Genomic DNA, 19,132 nt, shown 5'->3' with positions numbered 1-19,132 from the left:
AGAGCCAATCAGCCGTGGACCTCGTTCCCGTCTGCCAACCCGCGAGGAGAGCGGGTCTGTGGGCGGGAGGCCGGAGCAGCTGTCAGGCTAAAGTCCGGCAAGCTACGCGCTGCTGGACGGCTGGAGAAAACGCGGCGCCGGGCCGGGCCCTGGAGATGGTCCCCGGCGCCGCGGGCTGGTATTGTCTCGCGCTGTGGCTCCCCGCGTGCGTCGCGGCCCATGGTAAGCGGCAACGGGCGGGGCTGTGGGGCGGGGCTGACCGTCCAGCTTGCGCGAGTCTCGGGCCAGGGGCCACGGGTCACCTTGGAGACCCCGCGAGTTATGAGTCGGGTAGGTCTGGAGACGGGTGGCTAGAGTGGGTGGGTGAGTGCTGTTCCATAGGGATGTGAGTTGGGCCCAGCTTCAAGCTGGATTCTGAATCCTCAGTTACCCACGTCGAAGCTGCCCCCACCCCCCCCCCAATAAGGACAACCCCGGGGACTTGAGGTGCGAACAGGAGGAAGCACAAGGGACAGATGGAGGCACGAGCCAGAGATATATATGTCAGCATTCACATATATACTACAGGATCACGTATTCCTACATGTGGGTTCATACGCCCAAGCATTCACCTACACAACCCACTTGCACAAGCACATAAATATATATATTATACATGTACATGAGGTATATCTACCCACAATTTACATAGAAAAGCATATGCAAATGTCAAGCAAGAGTGTAGGAGAGGGAGCAAGAGGGAATCTTTAACGCTAATCCAGCATGGCTTCCCCGGGATGTCATTGCATCTGATGGGGAATCCCCACTCCCAGGAATAAAAGGCTATTATACCCCAGTGCCAAGCTCATGGAGCTCTACCTGGTGGCTGAGTTTTGGACAGTAGACAAGGACAGCTAGAGCCACAATCAATCTCAACCCTGGCATACGGTGATAGCTTGGTTTGTTTATTAACAGACCTATGGCAGCAGCTTCCTTCCTTCAATATTTATCAGTCTCTGCCTGCTAAGGAATCCAGGGACTCAGCTCCAGCTAAATCCTTAGGCTCTGATGCTGAAAAGAAGTTCCCATACCCAGAAAAAGTACATTTTGACTAGGAGGACAGGGCAATCATAAGGCAAAAACTTAGATCTGGGAAAGTGACATTTAGGCTGTATCTTAAAAAAAATGACTGGAAGTGAGTCAGGTAAAGAAGTGGGATGATACGGGAATAGGAAGCATTCCAGGTAGAGGGAACAGCTTGCAGAAAGACCCAAAGAAGTGAAGAAACTGAAAGGAGGCCAGTGTAGCGTGGGAAGGAGATGAGGTTGAAGCAGTGGCCAAGAGTCAGATCATACAGGGTCTTTTAGGCCATAGTGCAGTGTCAACTTTAAGTGCAAAGGAAATTGCTGAAGAGCACTGAAGCCCTGGGAGTGAAGATATGATAATTCTTAAGATGTTTTAAGATCCCTGGCTTTACCAGGAGGGGTGGTGCATGTCTGTAATCCCAGTGATTTAGGACCTTAAGGAAGGAGAATGGCAAGTTTGAGGCCAGCCTCGACAATTGAAACCCTCAGTAACTTAGCAAGACTCTGTCTCAAAAAATAAAAAGGGATAGGAATGTAGTTCAGTGGCAAAGCACCACTAGATTCAACCTCCAGTTACCTTCAAAAAAAAAAAAAAAAACAAAAAAACAAACCAATCCCTGGTGTTTATTTGGTGGATGGACCTTGGCAACCCAGAATAGAAGCAGATGGAATACTGAGACAGGAGGATGGTTTGATCCCAGGAGTTGAAAACCAGCCTGGGCAACATAGTGAGACCCTGCCTCAGACAAGAAAAAGGAAAGAATGGAGGCAGTAGACCATTAAGAAACTGAAACTAGGGCTGGGGATGTGGCTCAAGTGGTAGCACGCTCGCCTAGCACGTGTGCGGCCTGGGTTCAATCCTCAGCACCACATAAAAATAAAATAAAGATGTTGTGTCCACCGAAAACTAAAAAATAAAATATTAAAAATTCCCTCTCTCTCTCAATAAATAAATAAATAACGCTGAAACTAGACTGGGGTTGTAGTTCAGTGGTGGAGCACTTGCCTCACATGTGAGAGGCACAATTTTCGATCCTCAGCACCACCACATAAAAATAAATAAATAAAATAAAGGTATTGTGATCATCTATAACTAAAAATATTTTTTTAAAAAGAAACTCTCGAGGCTGGGGATGTGGCTCAAGTGGTAGCATGCTCACCTGGTGTGCGTGAGGCACCGGGTTCGATTCTCAGCACCACATAAAAATGAAATAATGATATTGTGTCCACCTAAAACTGAAAAATAAATATTAAAAAAAACTCTCAGGAGAGCTATCATAACTGGACTAAGGGAATGACAGTGAACTGGAGTTAACTTCCAAATTTCACTTAGGTATATTTTTGTGTTCAGGACACTGTATTTCCACTGTGAATTTCCCAGGTCCACTTTAGAGCAAAGGCGAATTAACCATAGACCTCTCGGTCTTCCTGGCTCACTTAAAGAAGCAGCAGCAGGAAATATAAATCTCTGAGGTTACTAACCCCACATCGATTCTCTTCCTAAGGAGTGAGGACCCACACTCCCATCCAAAGGACCCAAGACTATAGTTATCCCAGTTGAAGACATGGGGACTGTGATCTAAACCTGAACCGGCTTGTTCCTGGGAGGTTTTTCACCTGTACTCTTTATCCTTTAGGCTTACGCATCCATGATTATTTGTACTTCCAAGTGCTGAGTCCTGGGGACATTCGATATATCTTCACAGCCACACCTGCCAAGGACTTCGGTGGTATCTTTGTAAGTCCAAGGATGTACCTGATCTCTGATCCTCAGCTCTGCCCCTTTGCCTCCCTGAGCTCTGGTGACTGAGTCAGGGAAGGAGAGTTCAGCTATGCTCTGGAGGAGCTGCAGTACAGAAAAGAAGCGCTTCCAACTACTTCCCCAAGCATACAATAGACTGGGTTCCATGAAGGGACAAACCATCTCTTTGGGGGTCATGAAATAGTGAAAAAACAAGGGCACCGAGCTTCTCTGCCAGCTCTACCTCTGGGCACCTACTTTCCTGAGTCTATGACCAAATTTACCTACCTAGCTCAAAGCAAGGTGGGTTGGGGTTGGACAACCAGATAGGCCTTTGTGAGAATCAAGGCTAGAGTGCCCAGCAACACAGAAACCACTCCACATTTCCTTCACTCTTTATGATGAGGGTCAGTAAGATGGGCCCGTCAAGCCCAATCCCAAAGCAGATGTGTCTGGTCTTCTTATACTTTCTCCTGTTCAAATGCCTAAACATTTTTTAGCACACAAGGTATGAGCAGATTCATCTTGTCCCTGCTGAACCTCCAGAGGCTTGTGGGGAACTCAGCAACGGCTTCTTCATCCAGGACCAGATTGCTCTGGTGGAGAGGGGGTAAGGAGTCAAGGGGCATGGCACAAGTAGGGGGCAGGCATAGGGCAGATTCTGAGATCATGGCCGGTGGTGGTAATAGCTAGTTTTGAATTCTTTTAAAGGCTCAAGGCTATCCATACTTTTGGCTTTGTATTTAGGAGTCTTTTTTTTGTTGTTGTTGTTGTATTTAGGAGTCTTTATAACAAGTTCTACATGATCCTTCTTTCTCCTCTGACCTCACCTCTTCCAGGGGCTGCTCCTTCCTCTCTAAGACCCGGGTGGTACAGGAGCACGGTGGGCGGGCCGTGATCATCTCTGACAATGCAGTTGACAATGACAGCTTCTATGTGGAGATGATCCAGGACAGTACCCAGCGCACAGTGGACATCCCTGCTCTCTTCCTACTCGGCCGAGATGGGTGAGGGGTCCTTGTCTTCGGCTGTCAGCAGCAACTGGGTAACATGACTTGGGAGGTGAAGGGTAATTACCAGCCCCTTCCCATAGACCTCATCTTGGGGTGCCTCAGTTGGAGGGCAAAAAGACTCCTTGGGCTTTAGAAACCAAGAGTGATGGGGAAAGTGGGACATGTTGCGATGCTCAGAAAATGTGATCACTACCTCCTCTCTTCATGCCCTCCTAGCTACATGATCCGTCGCTCCCTGGAACAACATGGGCTGCCATGGGCCATCATTTCCATCCCAGTCAATGTCACCAGTATGCCCACCTTTGAGCTGCTGCAACCTCCCTGGACCTTCTGGTAGAAGAGCTGGACTCACATTCCAGCCATAAGCAACTCTGAGCTGGGAAGGGGAGACCCAGGAATTCTACTATTTGGAATTTGGGGATAGCACCTGGGGACAAGTGGAGCCAGGTAGAGAAAAAGGGCTTGGGCCTTAGGCAGGCTGAGGGAGGGAAGCCACACCACTGGCTTTCTCATCCTCAAGGACTCCAAGGACATCTCATGCTACAGGAAGAAGAAAGAGCCAAGCCCCCAGGGCTTCTGGCTAGAATCTGGACCAAAAGAAGCCAAAGGCAGGCAGCCTGAGAGCTATGACCTGTCACATCCCACCTGGTTCAGCCTCCCCCACCCAGGGTCTCCTCACAGTGACCTTCACAGCAGTTGCTGGAGTGATTTAAGGAACTGGTGTTTGGGACTCAATAAACCATCACTGACTTTTTAGCAATAAAGCCTCTCATCAGGGTTGCACCTGTGTCCTAGAATAAAACACACGGATGGGAGGGGCCTCCAGACTCACATCTCTGGTCCCAGTTTTTTTGTTGTTGTTGTTGTTGTTTGTTTCATTGTGGAACTGGGGATAGAAATCAGGAGCACATCCTACCATTGAGCTACATCCCCAGTCTTTTTTTTTTTTTTTTTTTTGGAGACAGTTGCCAAGGCTCAAACTTGCAATCCTTCTGCCTCAGCCTCCTGAGTAGCTGGAATAATAGGCATGTGCCACCACAACTGGACCATACAATCATTTTGAGGGGATGCAATTAAGGCCCAGAGAAGACAAGGACTTGCCCAAGGTCCAGCACTCAGACTGCTAGTCTTGGATCCCAACACAGCTTTATGTTCAAGAGCTCAAGAAACCCCAGGGAGGTGAAATTCAGCCCCCTGGGAAGAAGACTCATCTTGTAGCCTAGTGCTAGGGATCAAGATTGGACCTTAGGGGTCCCATGTTCTGACTTTAGAAATATTTGTACAACAGGTTGCTGAGACCAGAGATGCAGCTCCCTATCTGCCCCCACCTAGTTTAACCTGAGCCTCTGGGCATCCATCTACATGGATTCAGCAAGCTATTCTCAGCTATTATCTACAAAGCATTCCTGTAGAGGCCTGTCACCACTCATGTTTTATTGAGGACAGTGGGCAGGCAGGGTGGGAAAGGGTTGCTGGCTGCTGTGAAGGAGTAAGAACCCAATAGGTGAGGGGGCCAGACAGGCAGGTTCAACCTAACTCCATGATCCAATCAATAAATGTCCTGTGGGTGGAACCTGCCCTCCCTGAGATCCCTCAGCTGGGGGATATGACAGGACCTCACAGAAGGTAGGCAGGAAGGAATTGGGAATGATGGATGTAATTCCTCCAGCACCTTACCCAAAAGTGAGAGTGCTCATTTGGGAAAAGGAGGGGACAGTCAGCTAATCTCTGAGCATCTAACCTAGCTCCTCTACATTTCTGGAAGACTTCAATGTTCTTCTGTAGAGACCCTAAAGATGGAGACTGAGGCCAGGAGAGCCCTTCACTGACCCATTTTAACTGGCCCCAGGGAAGACTAGAACATTCTAAATTAAGGAACATAGACCTGTCAGCCATACTGCTAGAGTCCTCAGGAGGAAAGGGTGATGATCATCCATGCACCCCTCCTAAGGAAGGCAGAGGCTTTCCCCATACCCCATGGGGCCAGCACTGTGCCAGGACATGAGAGGAAAGGCACGAGGTACAGAGATTCTAGGGTCTGGAAAGGAGTTAATCTCCACTTCCCCTGATATCCAAACAGTGGGAAGGGTATGTGTGTGTGAGGGGCAGGGGTGGCAGATTCCCAGTGTTCCCTGGGAGTGGGCCTCAGGGAAAATGCTCTAGAGGTCCAGACCCTTGCCTTTCCCTATTGGGCTAGTGGGCAAACCATTGTCTTATCAACTATAGCTGTGGCAGGTGGAGCAAGGACAGTGGGGTACCTCCCCTTTCCATTTCAGTGACATCATTTGTGCTCATTTACCACTTTTTACCCCCTCAAAATAATAGCCAATTGAGAGGGAAAAAGCCTCAGGTGAGTGGATGAGTATAGGCCAAGGGGCCAAGGGGAAGAGACGCTGTTAGGGCCTGACCCTGATTCCAGCCCCTCACATCTACAGTGGAGTGACCTCGGGGGAGGCCGGTTCTGGAAGGCTCAGTGACAGCAAGGGGCCTGAGCCAACTCAGCAGCAGTGTTCAGGGCATGAGGTCTAGTGGGGGACATGGGGCCTGGGGTCCAGTCTCTGTCCTACCCTCAGGCAGCGATCACTGGAAGGGGGAAAGCAGGCAATGGGAGTCGGGGGGGTTCCTTCCAAGCCTCTTGTCTTGGGGAAGGACCTCCTATCCCAGCAGGATCTGGGGCAGGGCCACTTCTGGACAGAACAAATCACACATCAGTCATCTCATCCCCTAGCTCTGCATCTTCTGGTTCTCCTTCCTCCTCCTCTTCTTCCTCCTCCTCTGAGGTCACGTTGGGTTCATCAGCCTCTGCCAGGCATTTGGGGCAGGAACAGACAAACAGATAATTCTCCCTGCAGGGATGGGGGAATGGTGAAGGCAAAAAGTCAGGCAGCTACTGGGATAGAGGAACCCACAGCCCAGCTACCCAACCATGTCTCCAGCTGGCACCTGAGGATCTTGTGGCGGCTGTGGCGGCTACGCTCCCGCTGACAGCAGTCTAGATAGCTGATACAGATTTCCTGTGGGGCAGAGGAGAGATGGGGTCTGAGGGTCTGTGCTCTGCATTCAATAGGATAAGGGCTTCCCCAACAACTGTCCTATCTCCAACCACTGCCCATCCCAGGGAGCCAGAACTGAGCTGCCCTTCAGTGAAGGGATGGGCTGCCCTAATCCATTCCACCATTCCTTCAGTGGGCAGGTGCTCTGAAATTTCAACAACCCATGTTTGAGGTTGAGAGGAAACTGAAGTTAGCCTCTGACCATGGTGAAACTCAGTAAATGGCCAACATCTATGGCTGGAATTGGAGGTTATCTTGATGTGAGGCTACATGGCCTGGAAGATGATTCCAATCAGGATCTGTGCACTGAGCTCACAGCCAAGACCCCAAACCCACACTAGCCACCACAGCTCAAGGCACAAAGAGCTACCTCCTGCTTTCTTAGGATCTGTCCATCAAAAGGTGGCTGGGACAGGAACCTGGGAACATAGCTGTCCCTCAAACACTGCTCTAGAGTTATTTTTTGAAGAAGTGTTGTAGGGTTATAACGTGAAAAGAGTAAGGCCTTGATTCATCCAACAGCCTGAACTTTGAGGGGCTCTAGTTACTGCTGTTCCAGATCCCTGAAGATAACTTACCAAACCCACTGCCCACCCTGACCCCTATGGCCCTGGCCTCCCTCACCTCTCCTGGCTTAATATCCTCCAGGGCGGTAACATGCAAAAGGAAGTTGTTTTCTGGGAAGGAAGTCTCTGCATTAGGGACACAGCTGTGGTTGCCTGGGTCACAAAAGGAGAGTAATGAAGATTAATGACAACAATAACAAAAAAGTCTCTCAATTCTGCAGAGCATTTCCTTGTTCTCTGAACCCCGACAATCTGAGCAGGTACCAGACCCCAAGTTTCCTGCCTCCACATCCACTCTTCTTCCCTGAAGACCATGGTGCACAGGCACAATGCACTGCCCCATCAATCCAGCTCCAGTCTCTCAAAACTGGCCAACTTCAATCTCAGTTGTGTTCCCATGTCTCACTAGGGGAGGGACAGGGCTCTGAAGGAATGCCTGCACCAGACCACTTAACTCAGTTTTGTCATCTACTGGATATGGTCCCAGCTGACTTGGGCCCTCTGAATAATCAGTTTGGGAGGCACAGAGTGGCCCTGAGGTCTAGGAGGAGGGGCGTGCTGTGAGGAAACCAGGAAGTCGAGGCCTGAGATCAGAAAAAAGACAGTTGTGGGAGCTGGTCCTGGCCCTCCCCGACATATCTGAGGAGACTTGCCTTCTAGCCTGAGCTCCCTCTCTCTGCCTAGGATCTTGCGGACCTCCTGGACTCTTCCAACACTCCCCTATACCACAGGGCAGAAGAGTACAAAGCCCACACTTCCCCTTGCATGAAGTAGAGCTCTGTGCCTGCCTTAGGCATGGCCTGGTCCACTGTAAATTTTTATATATTAGCATCTATTAACTTGAGCAATGGATTGGGGATGTAGCTCAGTGGTAGAGTGCTTTATTAGTATGCCCAAGGCACCGAGTTCCCTTACAAAAAGAGAACATACAGTTAAATAAATGACTGAAAAAATATAATGGAGTAAAAAGGCCCAAGGGAATCCCAAAGCTTAGCCTTAACCCCACTCCCAAACTCAACCCCACCAGCCCAGAAAAGGACCAATTGAGAAAGATAAAGTGTGGTGGTGAGACCACCTGGCAGAAATGGGTGGGCTTGTGGGGCACAGTGGCGCACACCTGTAATCCCAGCCACTTGGGAGGCTGAGGCAGGAGGATCGCAAGTTCGAGGCCAGCCTCATCAACTTAGCAAGACCCTCAGCAACTCAGTGACACCCTGTCTCAAAATAAAAAGGGCCAGGAATATAGCTCAGTGGTAGAGAACCCCTGGATTTAAATCCCTAGTACAAAAAATAAAAGGAAGGAAGAAGGAAGAAAGAAAGAAATGGGTGGCCCATCCCTTCCAATGTCATGACTCACAGCAGCTCTGAAGCACAAAGAGGCCAGATCCTTCACAGTTAAGGAACTCGCCAGTTGCTGTAAGATAGTAATATGCAGATGGTGTTCTACCCATTTTACAGGAGGGAGAAGAAAACTAGGCTTACAGGACAGGCACCAGCTCCAGTGACCTGCCACCTACCACACTAATGCACCCGGGCCCTACCTAAACTTGCTTCTCTGAGGCTCAAGCCTTGCTCTTCTGTCTGCAACATCACCCTATTTGTCCGGCACTCCCCCTCTTCCCAGAAGAGCCTCTGGATGGATCTCAGGGCCATTTCTCACCTGTATGTCCTGTGGACAGTTCTGAAGCATCCCATAAACCACCCCTTGCCATTAGCTCAGAGGTCCCTGGGAAACGACTATATCTATCATCTCACTGAGGGGTCTCCAAGGTTGGGTAAGGTCATGGCCCCATCTCACCAACCTGCCTCGATGTCCTTGTACAGCTGGTCAATGAAGGCGTCCAGCTGCTCACGGTCCTGAGGCTTCAGCTCCAGAGCATCACAGGCATGGACCCACTGGCTCAGGGAGCTGAGGGTGCCAGGCAGCTCGTGGTTGGAGAGAAGGCCCAGGTCACAGGGCTCTCCACCTCCAGGAGAGTTAAGCCCAGGCAGAAGGATCTCCCATCCCATTTCTTTCTCTAGGGTAGGTGCCCCGTCTTCCCCAACATATCAAGGCCCCCAAGACAGACTCCACTGCTTCATTTCTCCCCCCTCCCCCCCACCACATCCAGTTCAATGTTCTAGCCAGAGTCACAACCTGCCCCACTCCAATGTTGAAAGAAGCTATAGCTACTTTCCTCACTCAGTCTTCCACATGTAATAGCTCTAGGACAATCTCTTCTAACCTGGTTCCAATTCCTTGGCCATTTGTCCCAACAAGAGCAAAGAGAGACCGAAATCCATCTGGAGTAAACCACTGTGGGAGAGAGAGGAGATGAGCACTCAGGTTATAGCCACTTGTTTTTCTTCCTGATAGAACTCTGTTCAGTAAGACTTCTGAGGGCTGGGGATATAGCTCAGTTGGTAGAGTGCTTGCCTCACATGCACAAGGCCCTGGGTTCAATCCCCAGCACCACAAAAAAAAAAAAAAAAAAAAAAAAAAGACTCTGAGAGTCAGTCCCATCCTGGTTCCAGGAGACCCAGTAAGTAGGCTTTGGCTCAGCTGTTCTAGGAAAAGCTGATTCAGTTGCTCTTGGAGAACTGCAACAACCAGGAAGCCATTGGTCCCATCCTCCCCACACTTACCTGGCTAAGTGCTTCCTCATAAAGGGCTTCTGTGAAGAGTTTCCGCAGAAATTCCAGTTGGCCCTGGTTTAGGGGAGGCAAGGAAAGACTTGCATCTCTGGGGATTTCCCCTTAGCACCCAGGTAGGGCCCAGATGATCACGTGAGGGAAGGAAAAAGGGGCTGCTTTCATCTTCAAAGAGCTCTGGCAGTCCACTGGCCTGCTCCAACCCAGGGTGGTGAACTCAAACTTACTGTTTTCTAGTACTTGCACCAACAAGGCGGAAGCAGCCTGGCTTAGAATATCTACCTTTGCTCCCCCAACCTGACCTTCAGGCCAGCTTGGTCCTCCTCTTCCTTCCTCTGAATTCAATGTAGGAGGGCCCACCCCAGGCACCTCCCTTCCACACAGCTGCCTCTACCCTCTCACAACTCTGTGTGGGAATCTGCTGTCTTCAGTAGGAATCTGTGCTCTGATTGAGAATGGATACTTAGCACATTGGCAGTTTCACAGTTCTCCCTGACCTTGAGGACCCCCAGCTCCATATTCTCCATTACACCTGATTTGCCCACTGCTAACCTCTGACAGGGGTCTCATTTTCACTTTCCCATATTGATCATTCTCAGGACAGGACATCCAACCCCTCCTTCCTCTGTTACCACCCTAGTTGCCCACTTCTCAAATTTTAGGTCCACATTAGGTCGCAAAGATAAAGAGCAGTAGGAACTTAAGTCCTCTGAATGAGATTTTCAGGCCCAAGTTTTAACCCCTTCCTGTAGCTGGAAAAAGACCAAATCTGGAGTTCCCCACAGGTAGCTGCAATTCCTCCCTGGGCTATCTCGGAAGGATGAGGGGTGAAGACAAGTCATGAAAGAAGACTAACCTTGAATTTGTCCCCCAGGAGTTTGTGGACAATTTCTTCTTCCTCGTTAGCTGTTTTGTTACAGAACTGGGAGAAGAGCCTGATCCAACGGTCCTTGTCCTTTGCCTGCAGTGGATAAATATACCTGAGGGCCTTGATCTGTTGGGGAAGATGGGGCCCCTACCCTAAAGAAAGAAATGGGGTGGTGGTGGGAAATCCTTCTGCCTGGGCTTAACTTGCCTGGAAATTATATATTTTATATAAATATAAAATACATTTATATATATTTTTTAAATATATTTTTATAATTTTATTTTTTTATGTGGAGCTGAGGATTGAAGCCAGTGCATCGTGTGTGCTAGGCAAGTGCTCTACTACTGAGCTTCAACCCTAGCCCCAATATGTTTATATTTTATAAATATAAATAGAATGGTCACAGATACCCACCTCCTTACTGCCTATGTGAAATGGACAGTCAATGTTTTTAAACACTTGCCATCAGAGAATGATGACCATGCATAGGCTTCTAGGGTCCCTGCCTGTGCTTGAAATTTCATCCCTACCCTACCCACACCCAGCTATCTCCCCTTCAGGAACCAGGCCAGCCAGTGCAAAACACTTGGAAAATAGGAGAATGATGCTGAAGAATGATGGTATCCACGGAAGGGAGTTAGAGTGGCTTCTCTCACTTTATGTAAGAGACACAATCCTAAAAAAGTGATGCTTTATAAATCAATGCATGAATTGTTACCACACAAGCCATCTCCTCATAGGTCAAAGACAATAGGCAAAACAAGCTCCAGCTCCCTATGCCCAATGTATGTTTAATATACTCATACAGCTAGCTTTACACAGCAAGCAGCTCTCCTTTAAGAGGTCAGGAGTAACTATCAAGCTAGGATATTGAGGTTATGGGAAGGCTGAGGCCCAGAGTTGAAATGGGGCAAGTCAGTTTCCCTGGAAGGGTCAGGGAGCTCACCTGCTTTACTGTGGCCACCATCCGGGCCATTAGCATGATGCTTGCAGTTTCAGGGGGGTAGTGAATACTCCTGGGGAAAGAGAAAAAAATGTTCAGGCTAGAGCTGAACGTGGCAGTGCACACCTATAATCCCAGCATCTCAGAAGACTGAAGCAGGAGGACTGCAATTCTGAGGCCAGCCTCAGCAATTGAGGGAGGCCCTAAGCAACTTAGTGTGACCCTGTCTCAAAATTTAAAACTAAGACTAGAGATGTGGCCCAGTGGTTAAACCCCTGGTTCAATCCCCAGTTCCAAAGCCAAAATTTAAAATTAAATAAATAGCCAGGCAAGGTGATGCACACCCATAATCCCAGCGGCTTGGGAGGGTGAGGCAAGAGAATAGTGAGTTCAAATCCAACCTCAGCAAAAGCAAGATGCTAAGCAAATCAGTGAGACCTTGTTTCTAAATGAAATATAAAATAGAGCTGGGGATGTGGCTCAGTGGTTGAGCGCCCCTTAGTTCGATCCCTGGTACCTCCCAGACAAATAAATAAATAAATAAATAGATAGATAGATAGATAAATAAATAAATAAATAGGGCTGGGGATGTAGCTCTGTGGTTAAGCACCCCTGGGTTCAGTCCAAAAAAAAAAAAAAAAGTTCAGACTAGAAATTTCCTCCTTAAGTCAGGTGCAATGGCACATACTAAAATTCCAGCAACTTGGGACAATGAGGCAGGAGGATAACAAATTCAAGGACAGCCTAGGCAACTCAGCAAGATCCTGTCTCAAAATTAATTTTAAGAAAAGAGAAGAGGAAAAGAAGCTTATTCTCCAGTAACTGAGTTCTGCAAAACTCAATCTGACCACTACAGAGGAATCTCCCTATCGATTCCATCAATTACCAAAGAGAGAAAGTCATTGGCAGGATTAAGCAGACTTTGCATCCCTATGGGATTAATGGGGCTCTTTCTGGGAGCATGTAAAGGCTGAGAATGGCAGGACTAGCAGGCAAGATTCAAGGCAGGGAGTTGGGTGCTATGTCTTTTGTCTAAGTGGAGGAAGAATCTGGGGAATGGTAACTAAAGAAATCTGGCAACATCTACTGAACCTAAGCAGGCAGGTAAGAAGGGAGGGATAAAGGAAAGAAAGAAGAAGCCTACCTCCATGCTTCCTGCAGCTTATTGAGAGGATGCAGGGGGTCATCCTGGGAGGGACCTGGGCACAGGACCCGGTGGTATTGTTCCGCAGCTGCCAGCTGACATTCCACACTGCAGTACATTACCTATTAGGTGGGGAGGAGGTCAGCACCCTAGGATCTGGCCGTGGAGTAAGGAATGGAGGCACAGACATCCCCTTGGGTACTCACCTCCAACTGCATTCCTTCCACAAGCAGCCTCTGGGCAGGAGCTCAGAGGATATTAAAAGATGAAAAAATATAGAGGGTGCTCTGAGGGCATGCAGGAGGGCACCTAACATAAGCTTGTAAAACCACAGAATGGAAAGAGCGAGGCCCCCAAGAAAAAGGCAATCATCCATTAAGTCCATTTTCTGGACAATGAAATTGGAACAAAGAGCATGAAACTGAAATAATTACCAAACTGTTCTAATGTCTTAACCTACATGTGGTTCTCAAGGGCTATGACCAGGTCTATCTGGGCTTTTGTCTCCCCAGTGAGGACTTCAACTAAGGCCTCCCACTCCCTCCCCCACTTCAGGTGCACTCCTCGGGATGGCTTACCTGGCAGTGGGGACAGTTCTGGTGGAGATCCTTGCGCACAGTGCATAGCTCTGGATGAGGCAGAACCTGGCCTGGCTTCCCAGTCAGCCTCTGGGCATTCTCCTCTGCCTTCTCCAGTGCCCGTAGGCAGTGGTCACAGGCTGGGGTAAAGCCAGACATAGGAATGTAAGTATCCCAAGAGGAGGGTGCCACATCTGTCCTTTGTACAGCAATATTCTCTGGCTAGAAGAGCGCCTGGCGTACAGTAGGTACTCCATAAAGTTTGGGGAATGAATTAGTGAATAATGAATGGAATGAATAAAATGAATGAATTTCATGTATCCAAAGGTGGATGATCCCTTCTTCCCGCTCAAGAACCCCCCAGCCCCTCCTTCCAACTTTCCCAACTTATCCATCAGACTCAGTCTGTGGGGCTCCTCCTGCCAGCCCTAGGCTGGGTTTTTCCTACACTCTGGAGCCAACTGGCCCTCTTTTCATGCTTGTTTTCAGTTTAAGAAAAGTGTGAAGTGTGTGGCCAGAAAAGCTAAGGCATCCTACTTGCTCTGACCTCTAATTCAGCCTGTTGAACAAGAGTCATACAGCTGCATCTTGGTCGGTGGTCCACTTTGGCATAGAGCCCTTCAGCATAACATACAGACCCTTATACAATGGGTCCAGACTGATTTCTGCCTAAGTGACAGCCCTCTCCCAGGGCTGAGGAGCCTGCTACTGCTGGTACACAGCCCCAAACTCCTGAGAGTGGGCAGAGGTATGGTTCTGGTCAGGTACAGTTCCCCAGAGGAAGACAGCATTTTCTCCCAACATCCACAGTCCCAGAGACATCAGCCAGTATGAATGTATGCAGAGCTCTTCCATGTATAACAGTGACCAGGTTCAACAGCCATAAGGAATAGCTGAGATGTGCTCACCTCGGTACCGATAAAGTGCATTCCAGAGAAACTGTGCAGCCACCAGGGGCCTTTCTACGAAGACGGTCTCTCCCTTCCGAATCAGCTGTGTAGCAAACAGTCCCTTTCCCTAAAAGCGCAGAGAAGAAACAGGATGGTCATTAGAAGAGACAAGAGACATAGTTCCAAGGGCTCCCAGAAGGCCATCTGGCCCTACCCTCACATGCTCCTCTTGGCAGAAGCCTCAGGGAGAGTGGTCAATAGCCTCCACAACTGCTTCCTCTGGAAAGGCAGCTGGGACCTACTTTCAGTTACACCTCTTTCAGTCCATTTAGAGCAGAAGGTCTTGCCTGAGAGGGAGTCACCACAGCAGCCATCTTAGGCTACTCAGGACAGGAGAATTTTTAGAATTGCCAAAGCAAGGCCAAGGCTCTAGCAGGTTGAAGCCTCCTACACTAGGAGCTGGTAATGGCAAGGCAGGCTTCTTGGTCTCCCAGATCCCTCCAGATCCCAGCAGAGGTGCTGCTGCTTGGGATTACAGAGAACTTCACATCCTAGAAGAAGGAAACTCAGTTTGAGAGACAACTGCTCTTTTCCTTAGTCAGCTGGGTACCCAGGGTATCTAGCACAGTGCCAGGTACCTGCTCAGGGAATACACTGAAAGCAATAAGCTAATCCTAGCACCAGCTCTAGTATTAATTTGATGTGAACTTTTGAGCCAATTGCTTCACATCTTTGCATCTGTTTCCCACACGAGAAGTAACTGTAATAATATCTACCATATGGTTTCCACGACGCAATAATATAACAAAGGGGAATGTCCCTGATGAGCTATTACTCCTTATTTTTCAATGTGAGGTGCTTGATTGTCACCATGAGCACTGCCTGGGACACTGTTAGAAATGCAGAATCCTAGGCCCCAACCCCGACCTACTGAATCAGAATCTGTATCTTAAGATGTTCTGATGATTCCTAGGATGCTGAAGTCTGAGAAGTGCTGGTCTGTCACACTGTATACATTAGGTATACAACACTATATAACTCATGATGGAAGACAAGAAAGCAACCTGTGAACTGCCATCTCCCAAATGTGTACAAGGACTCAGGAGGTGGCTTCAGAACCCAGACAGTTAGTGGTCATGCTGGTCCGTATTACTCTGGCTATTCACTAAGAGAAGAGAGTGGTACTCTGCCAACACTGAACTGCCACCACAAAGGGAAAGGGAAAAAGTGTTTGACACAGCAGTAAGATATCCTGTCACTGTGGCCTCTTGAATAGTTTCCCATGTCCTTTTAGCACTGGTGTTCTGGTAAGACAGAGATTCCGCCAAACTCAGAGCAGCAAAAATGTGTAGAACAGGACAGACCCTGGGCAACCCATGAGCCACAAGTCTCAACCCTTGGAACACCATTGGGAGCTCTCAAGGTAGACTGGGACAGGTGAAACAACCAGGGACAAAGCATGAATGCATGCTTGACTGTCTTCCTGGAAACCCCACCCCAATACCTTATAGCCTGACACCCAATCTAGCAAAATGAAAACTTAGCTTCATCTACAGGGAAAAGCAACATGAACAGGGGCTGGGGATGCAGCTCAGTGGCAAAGCACTTGTCTAGTAAGCACAAGGCCCTAGATATGAACCCCAGCACTGCCTGATAATCATAATGATGATGATGATGATAAAGAAGAACAACATTATCTCTGACAATTTCAAATCTCAATTTTGGATAAATACAGATCTCCCTTTCCTTTTGTCTGGAGGACCAAATGCAGAAGATATTTAGAAATCAAAACAAAGGAAAAAGAATCAAGTTGTTCCTTTATAATGCTACTCATTCCCAAAACAGATGAAAGTGTCTCAAGAAAAACAGTTCTACTTCATAATATGAAGGAGTATGAAGAACAATGAACCTGAAGAGGAGAAATAATACAAACAGATTTGTAATTTGAAAAAGAAGTTTTAAGAAAAGACTATGTAAAATTCTTAAGACCATAGAGTAAATTTTAAAATCCTGATTAAATGATTTTCCACAAAAATACAAATGACCAAAACTGAATTTAAAAAAAAAAAAAAAAAGGAAGCCTAGATAAACAAGCAGTGCTGAGACCTACTAGTGTACACCAGCATGGCATTCCAGTTGGCGTCACCTGGACCTGATAAGGCTTCTGTCCCAACTGGTCATGTCCCTGGCATAACAGTTTGTACATTCTTGACAATCATTCCTGCCAATATTTATAGAAGCAATAAAATAATAGAAAATTACCCCCACAAACAGACCCCCTCATCTACATACATGGTTTCATTAAACAGTTCTCTGAAACTTTCAAAGAACAAGGAATCTCATCTTATCCTAAACCAAGCAAAACCCTCATGTGGTAACCAGAGGAAGATGGCAAGAAGAACAAAATCATAAACCAATCCTACTAATGATTACAGATGCAAAAACCCAGGACAATCCATCTTGTTATCAAATCCAAGTAGGTATGTAGGTATGTGATTTTCTCCAGCAGATTAGGTAAAGGCCTAGAGAGGGTAACCAGCAAGGGGTCTTGATAAAAGGCTGGGACAGGACAACTAGGCAAGAAAAGTGGCTGAAGAGATTAAATAAGAAAGAAGTGAAGAAACGAGGAGGATGAGCAACAGCGGGAAGGGCTAATGAAGATAATAGTGAGCTGGGCATAGTGGCACATGCCTGTAATCCCAGCAACTTGAAAGGTTGAGACAAGAGGATTCTGAGTTCAAGGCCAGACTCAGAAACTTAGGGACATCTTGTCTCAACATAAAAAATAAGAAGGGCTGGTGATGTAGCTCAGTGGTAAAGCACTGCTTGGTTCACTCCCCAGTACATATACACACACACACACACACAGAGTGAATACTGCTGTAAACTAGGAGTGATACAATGAGACACTAAGACGCCATTAAACTGTGGTAAACTAGGAGTGATACAATGAGACACTAAGACGCCATTAAACTGTGGGCCACCCAGTAGCACTAGAGGCTCCAGGTGGAGTAGAAGATGTGAGCAATGAAGGAGACTAAGGATGCAGGGGAGCTGATTTCCCAAAAAGAATGCTCCAGATGCTTCAGAATGAGGTCAAGGGAAGCTTGGGCTGGGAAGCTGGATCAATATGAAGACGCTGACAGCAGGAGACAGATGACTAGAGGGCTAATATCTTGGGCAAGGGCCAAGGATACATTCAGCCACTACATGTTATTAATTATTCAACCTCAGTATTACCCAAAGAAATGTAAATGAGAACAAAGCAATACCATTTTGTACATATCAACTGGCAAAGATAACTGAGAAAGAAAATAGTGTTGGAGAGAATAAAAGGATGTCTGCACAGAAATTAACTCCAAGACCTTTGATCCCAAGGGTGAATAAGATACAACATAAAGTGCCCATAAATCAGGATTTGTTTGAGTGAACTTGGCCTTACAGTGGAACAGGCTCCACTCTTAAAAATTAATATGTAGAAATAGGTTTATTGATGTTAAAAGAGTCACTGCTGCATCATAAAAGCAGTTTCTAAAAATGTGGTTTTAATATATACATATTTGCACAAGTATTGGATTATGAATAATTATTGTCTTTACTTTCCTTACATGCATCTTCTATTTTCTTTCTTCTACAACGAACTTCTAAAACATGACAACCAAAACGACCACATCATGTCATTCGTGATTAAATTCATCAAATAATCCCAAGGCCTTTGGGTTTGGTCCAAGTTTCCCAGCACTCCAAGACCCTCTGTAAAGAGTCCTGGCCTCTCTCCTTATTCTCCCACCCATATTTCACTCAGAAAGGTCCAGAGGATCCAAGTTTTTATATTTCTCAGTTGTCTCTGCCCAGCGCGTCCCTGCCAACCGCCGGCAGCAATGCTCCCTGCCTAAGCTAGGAGTCCCAGAGCCCACACCCCTTCCCCCCACCGCCCCGTGGGCCTGCCCGGAGCAGCCTCAGCAGGGCCGCCGGGTAAAGGACCAGGTTCCGCTAGGCGGAGGGCGCGCACCGGGACTCCAGAGTCCGGGGTCCATCATGTGAACGCTCCACGAGCTTGGGTACGGGGACAGACAGGGAGCTCCGGGCCGCGAGCTGAGGCCGGGCTGCAGTGTCCATGCTACATTAAGAGCCTCTAGGCTCTGAGCATGGGTGCCCGAGGCTGTCTCCAAGACCGGACGGGGTTGGGGCTCCAGGCGGGACCCTCTCCGACCTCACCTTGGCGCTGCTCACAAAACGGACTTCCACGGCGCTCCGGGCCTGGCCCGCCACGCCCACGCAGAAAGAGAACACGTCGCACATGGAGGCCGCCATCTTGGGCGCGCCTCCGCATTCTGACCCTTGACCCCGCCTCGACCCGTGAGGCCCCGCCCCCTGCAGCCCCTCCCGGGGCGTGAGTGCCTGAGAGGCGACCTGATTCGGCTAGTCAGAATTTTGGTCCTCGGGTTGTTTGAGTGGGTGTAGAAGGGCCTGCTTTTGTGCTTTTCCATCTGCACAATTCTGTGCCCGTGTCTTCATAGCCGGCATCAGCGTCCTGTGTGCTTCCGTAGTTTTGATGTACCTAAGTCCAGGTTCATGTTTATGTGTCCACACAGTTGATGTGTCCTCACAGTGACTTGTTTTGTGAAAAACGCTCTTTGG

General features: G+C 48.1%; 2 protein-coding genes across 3 annotated transcripts; one reads left to right on the top strand and one right to left on the bottom strand.

Annotated features, from left to right (window-relative positions):
• Window positions 1-66: 66 nt before the first annotated feature.
• Window positions 67-4,651, top strand: Pradc1 (protease associated domain containing 1). The gene is made up of 5 exons (XM_026411737.2): window positions 67-222; window positions 2,702-2,802; window positions 3,306-3,415; window positions 3,645-3,812; window positions 4,035-4,651. Exons 1-5 carry the CDS (start codon window positions 156-158, stop codon window positions 4,153-4,155), a joined length of 567 nt encoding a protein of 188 aa, XP_026267522.1. The 5' UTR covers window positions 67-155; the 3' UTR covers window positions 4,156-4,651.
• Window positions 4,093-18,814, bottom strand: Smyd5 (SMYD family member 5). 2 transcript variants are annotated; one of them, XM_026411732.2, is made up of 13 exons: window positions 18,710-18,814; window positions 14,510-14,618; window positions 13,602-13,741; window positions 13,024-13,145; window positions 11,883-11,952; window positions 10,925-11,029; window positions 10,063-10,125; window positions 9,663-9,733; window positions 9,240-9,346; window positions 8,795-8,851; window positions 7,496-7,590; window positions 6,762-6,832; window positions 4,093-6,664 (listed from the first exon to the last, which is right to left on the bottom strand). In XM_026411732.2, exons 1-13 carry the CDS (start codon window positions 18,803-18,805, stop codon window positions 6,520-6,522), a joined length of 1,251 nt encoding a protein of 416 aa, XP_026267517.1. In that variant the 5' UTR covers window positions 18,806-18,814; the 3' UTR covers window positions 4,093-6,519. The 2 variants fall into 2 exon arrangements, with proteins under 2 accessions (XP_026267517.1, XP_026267518.1); XM_026411733.2 differs by lacking the exon at window positions 8,795-8,851.
• Between the last annotated feature and the right edge of the window lie 318 nt (window positions 18,815-19,132).

Source organism: Urocitellus parryii, chromosome 12 (genome assembly GCF_045843805.1).
Source record: "Urocitellus parryii isolate mUroPar1 chromosome 12, mUroPar1.hap1, whole genome shotgun sequence".
Classification (NCBI taxonomy): Eukaryota; Metazoa; Chordata; class Mammalia; order Rodentia; family Sciuridae; genus Urocitellus; species Urocitellus parryii.
This window is presented reverse-complemented; position numbering and strand designations above follow the sequence as displayed.

Bases quoted from the DNA above. Each gene is read 5' to 3' on its own strand.
- Pradc1 (XM_026411737.2), top strand. From the start codon at position 156: ATGGTCCCCGGCGCCGCGGGCTGGTATTGTCTCGCGCTGTGGCTCCCC. The intron at 2,803-3,305 runs GTAAGTCCAAGG...AACATTTTTTAG, and splicing joins AGGACTTCGGTGGTATCTTT to CACACAAGGTATGAGCAGAT. The intron at 3,813-4,034 runs GTGAGGGGTCCT...ATGCCCTCCTAG, and splicing joins TTCCTACTCGGCCGAGATGG to CTACATGATCCGTCGCTCCC.
- Smyd5 (XM_026411732.2), bottom strand. From the start codon at position 18,805: ATGGCGGCCTCCATGTGCGACGTGTTCTCTTTCTGCGTGGGCGTGGCG. The intron at 9,734-10,062 runs GTAAGTGTGGGG...TCTCTCCCACAG, and splicing joins ATGAGGAAGCACTTAGCCAG to TGGTTTACTCCAGATGGATT. The intron at 6,665-6,761 runs GTGCCAGCTGGA...CCATCCCTGCAG, and splicing joins AGCCGCCACAAGATCCTCAG to GGAGAATTATCTGTTTGTCT.